Raw genomic sequence first — 16,367 nt, 5'->3', positions numbered from 1 at the left:
GAACTCCGCCTCCGATCATAGAGTTGCAGCGCGGCTGCCGCAAAACTGATTTTTTTTTTTTTTTTTGACAATAGAGAGGGCGAAGTGGACAAAACAGAACAGAAAGAGCACTGAGGCCTCACGGGAAAGCACGCTCTTGCGAGGCTCGGTGACCATGGCAACAAAGCTCATCGCAACGGAGGGGGGAGGCGTTGGCATTCAGTCGCCGTGGTCTTCGTTTGTTACGAAGTTCCGTTTTTTCTTTCCGCCGTTTCCAACTCCCGTGTTCTCAGATCGCCGAGTTCTGATGTGCCTTCTGCTTCTATCGAGGTTCGGGTTCCCCCCCCCCCCCAGTTACAGAACTGAATCCAAAACATCAAAATATCACACTGACAAAGTTTATTGCGGCTCACTTCACCAGAAGCAGTGGAACGGCTAAGCGATACAGGATTTGAATTGGGGTGAGGCGGAAGGGTGTGAGAGAAAGGAGAAGACAGTTATGCGGATACAGGTTACATAAGCATATTAGGGTTATTAAATTAATTAGGTTAATACCATTGCAGTATTAACCGTTGTAATATGTTAAACTCCCTTTGGGTTTGCTGAGTTCTGAGACTGCCTGAAGCCCTTTGATATATGTAACTTCAGCAGCCTCTTGCTCAATGATAGAGCTAGTACTGTTCTGTTTTTTCCAAAATAGTCACTTTTAGGTTTACAGTCTTTGAGTTACAAGCATTCATTCACAACTATTGAAAGTTAGAATGGTAGCTGGGACTTATGACTAGTCCTCGAGGTTGTGTCCATCACAGTGCCCCTATAGTCAGAATTACAGAGTGAATAAAATGAATATAAAGATGTTGAAGAGTGCAGAGAAGAGCAACAGAGGTGATTTGGGGATTGGAAATTAAAGCATACGGTTGCTGGAATGTCTAAGGAATAGAAGGACTAGGGATAACATGATAGCAATCTTCCAATATTTGAGAGCTCTCACAGAGAGGAGGAGGAGGAGGTCAACCTATTCTCCAAAGCACCTGAGGGCAGGACAAGAAGTAATGGATGGAAGCTTATCAAAGAGAGATCTAACCTAAAATTAAGGATAACTTTTTGGTCATTGACAACAATGAGTGGAATGGCTTTTCTCCAGAAGTTGTGGATGCTCCATCAACTGGAGGTTTTTAAGAAGAGATTAGACAGCCACTTGTCCAAAATCATAGAGTCTCCTGCTTAAGCAGGGGGCTGGACTAGAAGACCTCCAAAGTCCCTTCCAACTCTGTAATTCTGTAATATTTACTGTACAAAAGATACCACATACAATACACAGTCTTACATTCATGTGAAAAATATGGAAAATGAATTGCCTTTTTAAAGTAAGTTTACATAAGCTGTTTGGTTTAATATTTTTATTAGAATATACATTTTTGTAAAGATTTCTTACAAACATTTTGCTTTGAATTTTCATTAGTAAAGCAAAATTATAAATATAAATATTTTTTTAAAAAATATTCTTATAAACCTTTTTGAGGTTTGTCCTTTATTTTTTTCCAGAAAATTATGTCACCGTAACTGAAGCATGCTCTGGGGAGGTTAAGGCACTCTGATACTAGTTTAACTTGGTTTGAGTCCTGATGTCAAATTTATGTTCGTTAATTCTTTTGTGCAACATGATCCTGTTTGTCCTATTGAAAATCCAGAAGGACATTGCTGACATAATGACATATATCCTATCACAGGGCACATGTGAATTCGCCTACATTCTTATGCAAGGATTTATACCTGTAATAGTGCTGATGTTGTCAGAAAAGGTGCTGCCAGGTTTTGGTTTTTTTTGCACTATGCGGTAATACTTATCTCGTCCTTAAATTGTAGTTTAAGGTAAATTGACTAACTACAGATTGTCCTCGACTTACATCCAATTGCTTAGCAACTTTTTTGAAATTATGATGGATCCCCAAAAGTTGCTTACAACCTGATTCAAAGTTCCAGCAGCTGCCCCCCTAGTCATGTAACTGCATTTGGCAATCAGCCTGCATTTACAGCCATTTTCAGCATCTGTGGACACGTGACTATGACAGTTTTGCCAAAAAGCAGTGTTTACTGCAGGTTTTTTTTGGCAAAAACACTTCACAGCAAACAATAGGTTTGCCTAACAACTATAGTTGTTAATATCCACAGATTCTTTTCACAACAATGAAGATTCTCTTAACCATTGCTGCAAAAAAGGGTTGTAAAATCGCCCAGTCACATGATGACCTGCTTTAGGGGCATCATGACCTACGACCATAACAGGCAGGCTCTATTAAGGTCATAAGTGGAGGACTTCCTGTATCATTTTTGCTTGTAAACTTAGACAGTGAGATGGGCAGCTGGAGCCCTGGTGAAAATGTAGTATTGCAGGCTGACTCTTGACTACAGTCTGGGGTTCGATCCTGGCAGGCTCGAGGTTGACTCAGCCTTCCAACCTTCCGAGGTCAATAAAATGAGGAACAAGATTGCTGGGGGCAATATACTGATGTTGCAAACTTCCCAGAGAGTGCTGTAAAGCACTATGGAGCAATATATAAATGATATCGCTATGGGCAGTATCTAAATTTAATAAATAAAATTAAGTAGAAATCAAACACATCACTATTGCTAAAAGTTCTAGAACTAGAAATATTCTAGCTAAAACTGTAGGCTTCCTGTCCAATTTCATCCATATCTGCTGAGTTAAGAGTTGTACTCATCTTAAGTCAAGATCCAGAGGATTGCAAGTAATACCTTAATTTTTGTATATTTGGTTATCTGATTTTTGTAGTACTATTTATTTTATGATTAGATGAGCCAGATAAATTTTTGCCATTACTATTTCTCTTTCTCTCTTTTTAAAATTTGTTTTGTTATTTATTACACTAGAATTCAAGGGATTGCCCATTTTTTTACCTTGAAGCAACATTATGAAGTAGGTATGGTTGAGTAATGTTGATTTTTTAAACTCATTTCTTAATCTTAATTGATTAAGCAGAACTTTGTTTATATAATTATCATCGGTTTGGATTATGTTTTATTATTTATCAAACATCATTATCATGACTATTCATACCTAGGATTCTCAAATCAGTGCAACAATTTAAAACCAAGAAATAAGATAGCCTTCTGTTATGACGTAGGTACACAAACATTTTGGGCCAAAGGTCACATACAGGCCAGATCAGGGTGAAAAATAGTAAATACTGCGTATGTTTCTTAAGTATGTTTCTGTTTTTTTTCTTCTAAGCTTGGAATATATAGCATTAGAAACAGATTACTATAGGCCCATTTTGTGTCCATGGTCCACAGACTGACTTTCCTCAGTTGTCATAATGCATAAATATACCACTGTGGCTACTATAATTCATTGTAATTTGAAATATTTGTGATGACCTGTAATTTGAACAAGTCTTCTAAATAAAGAATATTTTGAAGAGGCATTTATTTTCAAGAGAATGTGCATATTTCTTTGAGAGCACATTTGCAGCGATATTTTCTTTACCAGAACAATTACAAAACTTTGAAAGAACACAATGTTCAGGTTATCTTTGTTTTCTACTTACAATGCAAAGAACTGATGACATTCCAGTGACCTTTACTTTACTTCACTTCAAAAGTACTCCTAATTCCTATTAGTATGGTATTTATTGTTTCAGGATTCAGGATTTGTTTGGGGCAAAACTTTTCCCAGTCTTACATTATTAAATTCACAAAGAACTACACTGTCCTCTTTGTGGTTCAGGACTGTAAAAAAAAAAAAAAAAGCAACTCCTAGCCATAATTTACTGATTATGATAACCTCCACTGTTTAATGCAACCAGAGAGCTTAAAAATAAATTCCCTCATTTTTATGTCATGTTCCCAAGTACAGGGTTTTATATGACTTAGACAGTCACTCTCTTGCGACAGGCAGTTGATTTTCTATTTTTACACAGTATATATATTCTGTGTGGTATTTTCGGTTACATTGCTCTTCAGGAGGTACCACATGGCTAGTGTCATTCTATTGGGTAACAACAACCACATCATCAACAACATATTACACTTATATTTTTTGCCTGACTCTAACCAACTCTGGGCAGCTCACAAAAATCAAACAAGGAAATCAATAAAAGATACAAGATAAAACAGGGCAAGCTCCACAAAGCGAGGGGTCTCACTCTCCCTCATCAATGGTTTGGATGAAGAGCCAGGTTTTCACAGCTGTTCTAAACAATAGCAAAATGGGAGCAGTCTGGATTGCAGGGGGAATCTCAGGGGGCAGGCACTGCTAAAGAGGAGGCATGCTACTAGGGTCTCAATACATGACATTGTTTAATCAAAGGAACCCAGAGTGCACCAACCTTGCAGGTTTGAACAGGAAGATGCTTTGGGAAATAGGTGGTCCTTCAAGTAACCAGAACCTATGCCATGAAGGCTTGCAGATAACAACCAGCAGCTTTTGGAAAGACTGTTTTAATTGTTGGTTTTCTTGTATGCCAGCCAGAACCACTCTGGGAGAAATGTGCAGCCATATAAATTTTGATAAATATTATTATTATTATTATTACTATTATTATTATTATTATTAATAATAATAATAATAATAATAATAATAATAATAATAATAAAGTTGGAAGGGACCTTGGAGGTCTTCTAGTCCAACCCCTGCTCAGGCAGGTAACCCTATACCATTTCGGACAAATGGCTGTCCAGTCTCTTCTTAAAAACTTCCAGTGTTGGAGCATTCACCGCTTCTGGAGGCAGGTTGTTCCACTGGCTAATTGTTCTAACTGTCAGGAAGTTTCTCCTTAGTTCTAGGTTGCTTCTCTCCTTGATTAGTTTCCATCCGTTGCTTCTTGTCCTGCCTTCAGGCGCTTTGGAAAATAACTTGACTCCCTCTTCTTTGTGGCAGCCCCTGAGATATTGGAACACTGCTATCATGTCCCCCCTCATCCTTCTCTTCATTAAATGAACAAAGTTTCACCAAGATGTTGAACAAATCATAATAGCTAGATTCACATAACATGCTACGCCAAACCCATAATGTAGCATAGTACAATATTTGAACTTCGTCTTTGCCTCTTTTTATGTTAGATACAGAGAACAACATCTGCATCAGGGGTCAAAATTTGCAAGATGGCAGGTATAACACACGATCCGGGTCTCACCGTTGCCATTGAACACATATGCAAATGCTGTGCCCCTCATTCTCCCCACCTCACTGCCATGGACACTCCTGAATAGCAAACACATATTGCATTATGTATCTGATATTACTTCCATCAAGGTCAATCCTACAAAATTATGCAATTAAAATGTTAGCTCACAGTAGCAGTCAGATTAAAGGCCTCTGGTGGGCTTGCAACCTAGATACCTGTTTTCTTGCTTATGAGCGTCTCTATTAAAATAATAATTAAAGGTTATTTTAGGTATCTCATACATAAAGTAAATTGACTAGAAAGAGAAATATTTGTTCGTTTGCTTGCTAAAGTTTATCTGCTGCTATGATCACAATTACAACTCTCTAGGCAACTTACATAATACATATAATTAATATTAAACCACCGCACCCCAGATTCTTCTCTCGGTTATTCTGCCTAGTGGGATAGGAGCATTTCCTTTTCTTTTTGATGTTCTTTTGGATTTGTCAAAACATCATTTTTTTTATTATTATCAGGGACCACAAATATAAGCTGTGTATGTGATAGAGCTTTTTTTTTATTTTGCAGTTTTATATGCTATTTCATCTCTTAGCTGATTTTAGATTGCTAACATTTTTAAAAACAGCCCTTAATGAATGCTAGTTGCTTTTTATAAAGAGGACAGAATTTAATGTTTTAAACTGATCAATTGATTCAGTTGTGCAATAGGTTGCCAGTGTTAAGAATAAAAGTACTAATGAAGCGTCTAATGATATGATTCATTGGGCCATAATCTGTTAGCATGATAAAGTGACAAGCAGATTCATTGGTCATATTCCTTCCAAATAGCTACTGTAAGAAGATTAAAGTATTGGCTGTTTCTTCTATTAATAGGTAGGGAGGTAGATTCAGTAAGATAGGTTATTAGCATCAGCCATGAATTAAAGTATGGGAACAAAGTACTGCCTTTTAGACTGTGAAGGACCTTCCCAGTGGTCTGAAGACCTGAAAATATCGCTTACTACCTTCCCAACAATGAGGTGGCTTTGAGGTGAGACGAAATCAAACTGAACTAAAGCAGGAATGCCTTGTTAATTTTTGCAGAGACAGCAAAGTCCTCATCTTTGCCTAGGAATTTCATTACACCTGGCATGTTTAATAAATATAATCTATTTAAAGATGTAGATATTTGTTTCTCCTATTGGCAAGACCCAATATTTTCAATAGCCTGCCTGTATACCGTAGTACCAGCCAAACCATTCTCTCTAGTAGTTGCTATCATACAATAGCTTTTAATAGGGACATTTATAATGATTTGGTTTTCCTGGCCCAACCGTTTTAGTGCTTTGTTAGTGCTAGGCTAGGACAACAAGAAAGAGAGACCTGCATAGAGCTGGGCTGAGATTTGAATCTGGGTTTTAATGCCCTTTTCATTGTATTTTCTTTTGGGATTAAACTTTGGAGAAATGAACCCCCTCTATCTCTTTAGCTGAATGAAACAGCAGATTGCCAAATTATCATGCTTGTTTTTAACCATTGAACAAGTAGAAAATTAGCAGAGCAGGAGAGGTTGAGCTATTTTTTTTTCTTCTAGAATGCCTTGTTTCTTTCTTTCTGATGACCCGGCAATTTTTTAACATTTTTAACATTTAAAAAAAGGCTGCCTTCCTGTGCAGTGGGGCTGGCTGCTGTTTTGTGTCCCCACCCCACCCAACAGAGACAATTAAACCTGTTGACAGCAATAGGGCATGTCACTGATTAGTGTATAGTATTGGTTTTCGGGTTTGTCCTTGTGCTTCCTGAGCCTTTAGTGCAGGAGACAGGATATACAGTAAGTTGCTAAATAAATGATGAGGAAAACAATTGACAAATGTTGTCTTCCCCCTTTTTTTTTCTTTTCAGTGCTAACCTGGGGCAGAGCCTAAAAATGGTTCTAGTTTAAATGTAGTAGCCCCCTTGTGGCCATGGCTGCCCTTTTTTCCCACAAGAGCCTTGTTGTGAACAACAAGGACAATGATGAGCTGGAGTTGGAACGGGAGCTCACCCGAAAATTAGAGAACAAAGTCATGCTCCTCTATTTTGGCTCCGGTGAAAGTCCTCGATGCCAAGAGTTTGCGCCCATCCTGAAAGATTTTTTTGTGAAACTCACCGACGAGTTTTATATGGAGCGAGCGTCTCAACTAGTTCTCGTCTATGTGTCGCTGGACAAAACAGAGGAAAAGCAAGACAAGTTTCTGAAGAAAATGCCGAAGCGATGGCTGTTTTTACCTTTCCAGGATGAGTTCAAAAAGTAAGGATCTGAGAATTTAGTTAGGAAAACGCTAGAACTGAGGCTGGGCTCACAGACATATTAAGCCACAATGTGGGTTTGTTTGGCCTTGATTCAGCCTTTATAGTCTATAATATACATGTTATAATTATCAATCATTTGTCAGCCAACAAATTGTGGTGTGAATCTGCTTTAGATGAATTAAGCATACTTATTGTGCATGGTTCATTGATAACTATTCAGTCAGATGTAGATAGGCTAGCAACAATTATTAGCATGCGATAATTATCTTTTTAAAACTAAATTTTATTAAAAGTTTTTGGGAGAACATAGAAACTAACACAAACCAAGGAAATGAAAAAATGAAACAAAAAATAGAAAAGCTTTCAATTTTCTTTGCAGCAAATACAAGTAGGACTACAAACATATCTCTTACTTTACGATATAAAGAAAAGCTTTCTTTTTTTCTTTTACCCTTTTTTTCTCTTCTACAATTCTGCAATTGAACTACAAGCCATAAATGCATTTTTTTTCCTGTTTCACGCAAAAAGTCTAGAGAAGGTTTCCAGTCAGTCATAAATATAGATATTATCTTTTCTCTGATCAAGAAAATTAAAGTAGCCATCTCTGCAAATTCCATCATTTTCACTAACTATTCGTCCATTGTTGGTAGTCTAAAACTTTGTGCATATAATAGTCTTGCTGCATTTGTCATATATAAAAACAAGGTTTCTAGTTGCCTGTCCATTAGTCCCAAAATAATACCTTCTGATATTAATGCTACTTTAATCTTTAAAATCTCCTTACGTAATGTATGTATTTATATCCATATTTTCCGGCTTTTTTACATGTCCACCAAATGTGATAAAATTCCATGTTGTTCATATTTCCAGCAAAGATTCAAAATATCGTTAATACATTCTAGAAAATTTCTCTGGTGACAAATACCAATGAGACATCATTTTATAAAAAACATATTTTTAAGGCTAGAACATGATGTAAATTTAAATCCTCTGAACCACTTATTTTCCATTGATCATTTATATATTATAGCCAATGTTTAAGTCCATTTTATCATACATTCTTTCACTTATTCTTCTGTCTCATATTTCAGCAAAAAATATACATTTTACCAATAATATGTTCATCCTTAGTACATGATTTTATTTTAAATTCAATCTTACTGATAATTGTACCTTAAGAAAGCCATTGGCAACTTTATCCTTCTGTTATCAAATCTTCTCTTGATTTTGTTTTGCAATTTCCTTGGCATCGTAGTACATCATGGTGAATTAACCATTTATGTTTACCTATCATTCTCATCTATGTTTCTTGTGCTGAAAGCCACAAAAGTGTTGCCGAGCACAATGTAGACATATATTTCATACTAGTGTGAAAACTAGTCATGTCACTTTTTTCACGGCTGTTATAACCTCGAATGGTCACTAAATGAATGGTTGTAAATCGAGGACTACCTGTACTTAACTAACTAACTAACTAACTAACTAACTAAATTGTAGTCCATAAGAACTGGAGAGTACCCGTATCCATTTAGCCTTCCTTAATATTTTTAGAAAGCTATTTAATTTTACAGACTTGTAGCTTGTATTTGTTATTTGATGATGCTAAATATTGCTTTCATGGTTTAATGTACAACCCATCTTTTAAAACACTATTTTCCAGAAGTGGGTCTAGTGGTTAAACTGCCTGGCCTAGAGAACAAGACACTTTGAGTTCTAATCCTGCTTTAGGCATGAAAGCAGGCCGGGTGATTTGGGGCCAGTCATTCTCTCTCAGCACAACCCACCTCACAGGGTTGTTGTTGTGGAGAAAATAGGAGGAAGAAGGAATATTTGGTATGTTCATTGCCTTGAGTTATTTGTAAAATAATAAAAGTGGGATATAAAATATATTGCAGTATGTACTTAAATTAGTGGATAAGATAAAGGCTTGGCCTGCTCCTGTCAGTTCTTTTTGCTGGAGGAATGTGCTGCTCCTAAGTGCACATGAGGTATCTCAGGGTGGGAAAGGCCATGGGGGGGCCTAGTGATGGAACAGGCCCTGAAGGCCTCCCCAACCCACTAAGATACCTCATGTTTCCCCCTCCCTTCCTTCCTGAGCGACTCCGATGCCACTCTTTGCCCCATAGGCATGCAAACGAAGCAAACACTTTCCCTCCCCCAAGAAAATGGAAGCTTCGGGGGGGGGGGGACATGAGCTCTTTTGCAGAGAATGGGTGTTTGAAGTTGTGCGAGATCACGGACCTCAGAAACTTCCACTGTCAGGCGTGAAAAGCATTTCCAAGCCGACTCTCCTCTCCCTCAAAGGGAAAGAAATCACGGCAGAGAGGAGACAGATCTTTGCAAGATAAGTGAGTCCAGCGTGGCAGGCAGTAAGGGGGAAGCAGTCATGGGGAGGGGGGGGAATAGGGTGAATGTTGCAACCATTCGTAAGGGCGAACAATTGCCATGGTGCTGCACCATTCGTAATTTTGGGAATTGCTCATAACCACTAGAGGGTGCTTGTCATGTAATTTCAAACAGACACTAAGTGAATACTCATAATTTGGGAATTACCTGTATTATATTATGGTCCAGAAAACTCAGCACAGAGGTCCTGCTGTATGGCTTAAATCCTGCTTTAGCAAGAGGGTGAAAGTAAAACTTTCAGACTAGCAGTTGGAGAGATCCAGCATGAAGCTCTTGATTAAGCAACAGCTAGGCTCCAGCTGAGCAACATTGTGTAACAAAGGAGCAGCAGCTAGAGAGATAGGACACCTTGTCCTTATGTATCATTATAGCCAGGATCCAGAATAGGGTTGCTTCTCAAGGTTGCTTAATGAGCTTCTTCACCAACAACTCTGAGCTTATTTCTATCTACCTTCTTACGGTGGCAAACAGATATAAAAACCAACCATACAGATCCATTAAACAAACTGGGTTAAAGCCCCTAAAAAATCACATTATCAGCTCTTCAGATAAACGACATCCACATCAGAACTCTACAAACTTCCCAGCCCCTGTGCCTGGGGAAAGATTCAATTCTGGAAGGCCAGCAGGGTCAAGGCTATCTATATTTAGGGAAAGGGAGGCTGTTCCACAGGACAGGCACTGTGACAGAATTGGCACACTTCTTGTGGTGCACCAGGTTGCACTGTTCTGCTGATGGTATCCAGAGCATGTCCATTCTGCTTGATCTAATGGGATGATGAGAAGCCATCAAGGATAGGTGGTCTTGCAAATAATAATAATAATAAATAATAATAATAATAATAATAATAATAATAATAATAATAATAATAATAGTAATAATAATAATAATAATAATAATAATAATAATAATAATAATAATAATAATAATAATAGTTGGAAGGGACCTTGGAGGTCATCTAGTCCAACCCCCTGCTCAGGCAGGAAACCCTATACCATTTCAGACAAATGGCTGTCCAGTCTCTTCTTAAAAACTTCCAGTATTGGAGCATTCACCACTTCTGGAGGCAGGTTGTTCCACTGGTTAATTGTTCTAACTGTCAGGAAGTTTCTCCTTAGTTCTAGGTTGCTTCTCTCCTTGATTAGTTTCCATCCGTTGCATCTTGTCCTGCCCTCAGGCGCTTTGGAGAATAGCTTGACTCCCTCTTCTTTAGGGCAGCCCCTGAGATATTGGAACAGTGCTATCATGTCCCCCCTCGTCCTTCTCTTCATTAAACTAGACATACCCAGTCCCAGCAACCGTTCCTTATATGTTTTAGCCTCCAGTTCCCTGATCATCTTTGTTGCTCTTCTCTGTACTCTTTCTAGAGCAGACATGTCAAACTCGCGACATCACATGACATCGCGTAACGTATCTGGACTGTTTTTGCCATTGCCGCAGTTTCCGTGTGATGTGTCTGGCCCGCGGGCTGGCAGTTTGACACCCCTGTTCTAGAGTCTCAACATCTTTTTTACATCGTAGTGACCAAAACTGGATGCAGTATTCCAAGTGTGGCCTTACCAAGGCATTGTAAAGTGTAATCTGGCCCCATTCCAAGCAAAGTTTAAAGGTGACAACCAGCACCTTGAATTGTACCTAGAAGCCTAATGGAAACCAGTGCAGCTCATGTAGCAGCAATGTTATGTTATGGTGTGCCCAATACTGCAAGTAATACTGCATTCTGGATCAATTGAAGCTTGAAAATGCTCTTTAGTGATAGCCCCATGTAGAGCATATTACAATAATTCAGTTGGAAGGTGACCAAGGCATGAGTTACCATGAGCAGTGGCTCCCAATCTAGAAATGGGTACAATTGGCTCACAAGATGTAATTGTGAAAGGTGGCCTAGATAACGCCACCGCTGCACCTCAGGCAGGAGTTATGAATTCAAGACAATTCACAGATTATATACCAATTCTGCCTGGGGTAGTGTTACCCCATTCAGAGTTAATGATCAAAATCGCAAAATACTTAGGACACTAAAGCCCACAGCCATGAATCTTGTCAGCTGAGGTTGGTTCTTCCCAATCCAGGCCTATTACAGCCTCCAAGTACTGAGAAAGCACCTTGCAACATCATTTGGATGGCCCAGAGCAGAGATAAATGTCAATTTTTTTAAACCCTGGGTTGAAAGATGACCTAATATTAGTTTTCATGTTAAATAGGAGGAGGAAAGACCTCACACCAAGAAGCAATGGAATCTCCCACACCCAATAACTGGAAGCATCTTCAGAGGAAGGAGAACCACCAAAGGCAGGTGGACTCTCCCTCTCCCACAAGGAAGCATTCAAAACTATTTCGGCCCAACTGCATGTGACTTCTTGGGAAGTCTTAACCAGTCAGGAAATACATGCGTCTAATAGTCCCAGGGCCATGACCATTCTCTTGGATGTCACTGAATTGAACTCAGCTCAGATAAATGTTCAGGAATAAGCAACGACCATTTCCATAGAACCAGCAGAATGGGATGACAGTTTCAAGTGAATCTCATCATACTGTCTTTTTATGACTAGGGTCTCAAGATCTGAAATTTGTTAGGGGCTTCTTCTTCACCTCTGAACATCCTTTGATGATGTATATTGAAGAGTATATACATCTTCTGGTTCTGGAATTTTACCATTTTTGGTACTGGATACGATAGCACTATCACAGACAGGCCCACCAGTCTGGGTATGCTAGACACATCACTCCTGTTTGAGGAGTAGGTGGTAGTCATGGCTAAGAGGGCCTTTGCACAGCTTTCTGATGTGTGCCAGTTGCACCCCTTCGTAGATTGTTAGGCTCTACTCACTATCACTCATACCCTAGTCACCTCCAGAATGGATCACTGTAATGCTCTTTACATGGGGCTGGCCTTGAAGAACATCTAGAAACTTCAGCTGGGCAGGGGCCAATGTTGTGGCCCCTGCCCTCAGGAATGTTATCCCCTCCAGAGGAATAATATAGCCAGAGGTGAGGTTAGTCCCACCTCTGTTAACCTCCCAGAAGGCCCCTGAAACATTTTTTTAAGATCCCATGGAGAGCTTGCAAGGTGGTTGTATGAGGTCACCTGATTGTTGTTCTCCTATAATAGTTGGATTTTTAAAAATTTTTATTTGTTTGATTCTTTGATTGTTTTTTTATTATGTAACTGTTATATAAAACTACTGTGTACCTTTGAACTGTTCGTATGTTTGTATATCACCCAGAGTCAAGTCTATGTGACATGGACAGTACTATAATGGCATGTTTTGCATTTCCCTTCTCTTCTCTATATTGTCGCTGGAAGCGGGAAGATTAATTATATGATGATGTCACAGGGCTAAGTAAGAGATCCAACCTGTTATTGGGAAAAGGGAAAGAAGTTTACAGATAAATGCTTTAAGGAAGAATCCAAGGGTGACCCATGCTAAATTTGGGGAAATGATCAGAGTGCATTGTTAAAAATAGTCTGGTAAATGTAACTTTGAGACCTTAGAAGATGGCAAGGAAAATGTGAAGAGGAGACCTAAAGAAGGTTCTACTCACAGCAGCCTGAGGGCATTAATCATTTTTATCTTTCTAAACTCATTTATTTTCACAACAGCAAAAAAAAAAAGATGAAAGCACCAGGATATCTTTGTTAGACTACTAATAAAGACTTTCCTTGCCCCCCCCCACGGCAGGTGCAAAACCTCTTCTTAATAAATTGACAACACATGCTTGGTACTTGTATATGTTGATGATAATATCCAATTGTTGTATCTGAGTATAACTATACAAATAAATGAATCATTGTAAAACATTAATATAATTTTAGATCTGTGATACATCTTTTCAGCTCTCCTCCTAAGAAAATCCCAACATGTTCCAGCTCAGAACTTTTGTAACTTATTTTTTCTTTCTGCAACATTCCTAGGGAGCTGGCATTAAGATTTTCAGTGACTCATCCCCCTGTGGTGGTAGTTTTGAAACCAAATGGTGAAGTCATTGACCACAATGCTGTGGAAGAAATCAAACAGCTAGGCACAGCTTGCTTCAAGAACTGGCAAGAAGCAGCTGATTTGGTGGACAGGAACTTCCTTTTATCTGAAGACTTCGAGGATGTGACCCTGAGAAGTATCACTGATCCCATTCGGCGGTTCAAGTACAAACTGCCCAAGAACAAAAGGAAAATGAGAAGTAGAGATGGTGATAAGGGTGAAGTCTCCTGATGAGATGTTTCTTCTTGGAACTTCAGGTTGGTGAACTTGAGTATTCCCAAACCATTGCCTATGAACAGGTATATGTGTCTATTAGATATCTACAACCGTATCAACCAGACACAGACATTTTTAATTGCAGATGTATTTCTAGTTTTGAAAATCAAAAATATTTTTTTCTAAAATCTAGAACTTGCAGCTATGATATTATTAAGTATGTATATGGTGTTTATTTGTAATTGGAGCCTGGAATGAATGTATGTCATAATGCACTCAAAATACTCAATAGGTCTGGGAACACTTTGAAAATAATTTGGAAGAGCTTCAGACCTCACATGCACACAACATGTCTCTTTCTTCAGACTTTCTGATAAGCCTGAAAAAGCCTTGTCTATTGGAAAGGGTGAAATTATTAAAGTCACTGTGACCCTTAAAGAAGCTACAACTTTTTTTGATATACTTTAGGCAGAATTCTGAAGATGAGTAGATGTTTTAATGAATAGTTGACTTGCCACAGATCTAAAGCACTTCTTCCAAAGACACTAATTTTACAAGCATGCATAGCTCTAGGATAGGGATGTCAAACTGCCGGCCCATGGGCCGGATGCATCATGGCAAAACCGTGCCCACCCCATTGCCAGCAATGGAAAAAAAGTCACGATATGTCGCAACATGTCACATGACGGTACGGGTTTGACACCCTTGCTCTAGGAGACCATCAGGGTTGCACTGAGATTTTTTTCCTGGAATAACAGCAGAAACCACACAAGATAAAAGTGAAAACAGCTTTGTTTGCATACTTTACCACAACACTTTTCATGCAGATCTGCCTTCTGAAAGAATCCACCAGCATTTCGTTGTTTGCAACATCTCATTTAATTACAGTTGGGGAAAAACACTTTGTTGCCAACTCTCAGTATTTCTTTTGCTTTTCTGGCACCCAACTTTATCTCCTTTCCAGAGTCAGTGTTCCTAAGCTGATAGTCTTCCTAGTAAGCAGTTCTTTTTGGGCAGGCTGCCACTAACTCTTTTAGTAGGAGAGGAGGTTTTTCTTCCTAGATGAACCAGGAAGTCTCTGTATGTTGTAACTCTCAGGTTTTCAGTGACTCTAAACTTTAATTGCTTGTTTTGCCAGTGGGTGCCATTTAAGGGACTAGCCTTGCAATAGGCAGTATAGTCAAGCTTATAAAGGTGTTTTAAAAGAATAAATCCAAATATACGAAGCCTTATTGATGACCTAATACCATCTCTTCTCTACAATATTCTTGTTGGAATACATGTTATAATGTATTTTGTATTGCAACAGCTACAGAATTATTTAGCCAGTAGATGGCAGTGTTTAGTTTGCATCTATGGTTACAATCTATGATTTCTATAAGTTCTGAGGAGAGTTTCCTGTGACAGTTAAAAAAGCCCATTAAGCAGCAAAGCTCATGGTGATTGAACATTGTACACTTTATTTTGATCTGTCTGACTATGTAACCATCCTCTGCTACCATTTCTGTAGAATAAAACAGAATTTCTATACAATAAAACAGAATTTCTAATACTTCTCTATTACCATTTTTTCCACAGGAACTCTTGATTAAAGGAGAACCTTCCCACTTTCTTTCAGTCACCCATTGGCCATGCTCAACTTCCAAATAACTCTTTCTCCTAAGTGCCAACATCCTTTCTTAAGGACCCAATGAAGCCAGAATTTTAATTCTGTAGTACCATCAGCCCGTATAGCAATGCTATATTTGGATCAATGAAAATCTAACTGTTGTTTTTAGAGACTTATTGTATATTTTATTTTATCTGAAAATAGAAACTGTCCAGACAGGGTTAGGCAGAATTTGGATTGAAGGAGTAACAATAGAATAGTATTGTTTGTTAACAAGCAGAAGTAAAAAAAGAAAAGTAGATAATGTTAGTTTTGTGACCTTTGGAATAATGAGCAAGAATTGTTATTTCAAGGAAATTTAATAAATTTAATAAACACAAGCAATAGAACATAATGATATCAAAGTTTAAGATTTTAAAAGAGCTGATTTTAACAAACTCTGAGAGAACTTGGGAAAGATTCCTTGGATGAAAATTCTAAAGGGGAAAACAACTCAAGAAGCTTGCAAAACTGAAAAATATGATCATAAAAGCCCAATCCAGCACAATACCACTGAAAAAGAAAATCAAGAAATCTAAGAAGAAACCAGCATGGCTGCACAAAGATCTGATAAAGACAAAAAGGACAAGTACAAAAAATGGAAAGAGGGACACATAACTAAGGCAGAATATCAGCAGACAGCCAGAATCTGCAAAGAAGTCAGGAAAGCAAAGACTCAACATGAACAAAGACTTGCAACAAAAATCAAAGATAAT

At 38.3% G+C, this 16,367-nt stretch overlaps 1 protein-coding gene across 1 annotated transcript; it reads left to right on the top strand.

Moving 5' to 3' along the window:
• The first annotated feature begins 7,072 nt into the window (after positions 1-7,072).
• On the top strand, positions 7,073-16,011 carry NXNL1 (nucleoredoxin like 1). Its single transcript, XM_015815734.1, has 3 exons — positions 7,073-7,398; positions 13,724-14,044; positions 15,582-16,011. The coding sequence occupies exons 1-2, from the start codon at positions 7,073-7,075 to the stop codon at positions 14,016-14,018; spliced, it is 621 nt and encodes a 206-aa protein (XP_015671220.1). The 3' UTR covers positions 14,019-14,044; positions 15,582-16,011.
• The last annotated feature ends 356 nt before the right edge of the window (positions 16,012-16,367 follow it).

The sequence above is a fragment of the Protobothrops mucrosquamatus genome, unplaced genomic scaffold (assembly GCF_001527695.2).
Source record: "Protobothrops mucrosquamatus isolate PMUCROS unplaced genomic scaffold, P.Mucros_1.0 scaffold370, whole genome shotgun sequence".
In the NCBI taxonomy this organism is placed as follows: Eukaryota; Metazoa; Chordata; class Lepidosauria; order Squamata; family Viperidae; genus Protobothrops; species Protobothrops mucrosquamatus.
Note: the sequence above shows the minus strand (reverse complement) of the source record. Positions and strands in the feature narration are given on the sequence as shown.

Coding starts and splice junctions, on each gene's coding strand:
- NXNL1 (XM_015815734.1), top strand. CDS start 7,073: ATGGCTGCCCTTTTTTCCCACAAGAGCCTTGTTGTGAACAACAAGGAC. Junction 7,399..13,723: donor TTCCAGGATGAGTTCAAAAA/GTAAGGATCTGA, acceptor CAACATTCCTAG/GGAGCTGGCATTAAGATTTT.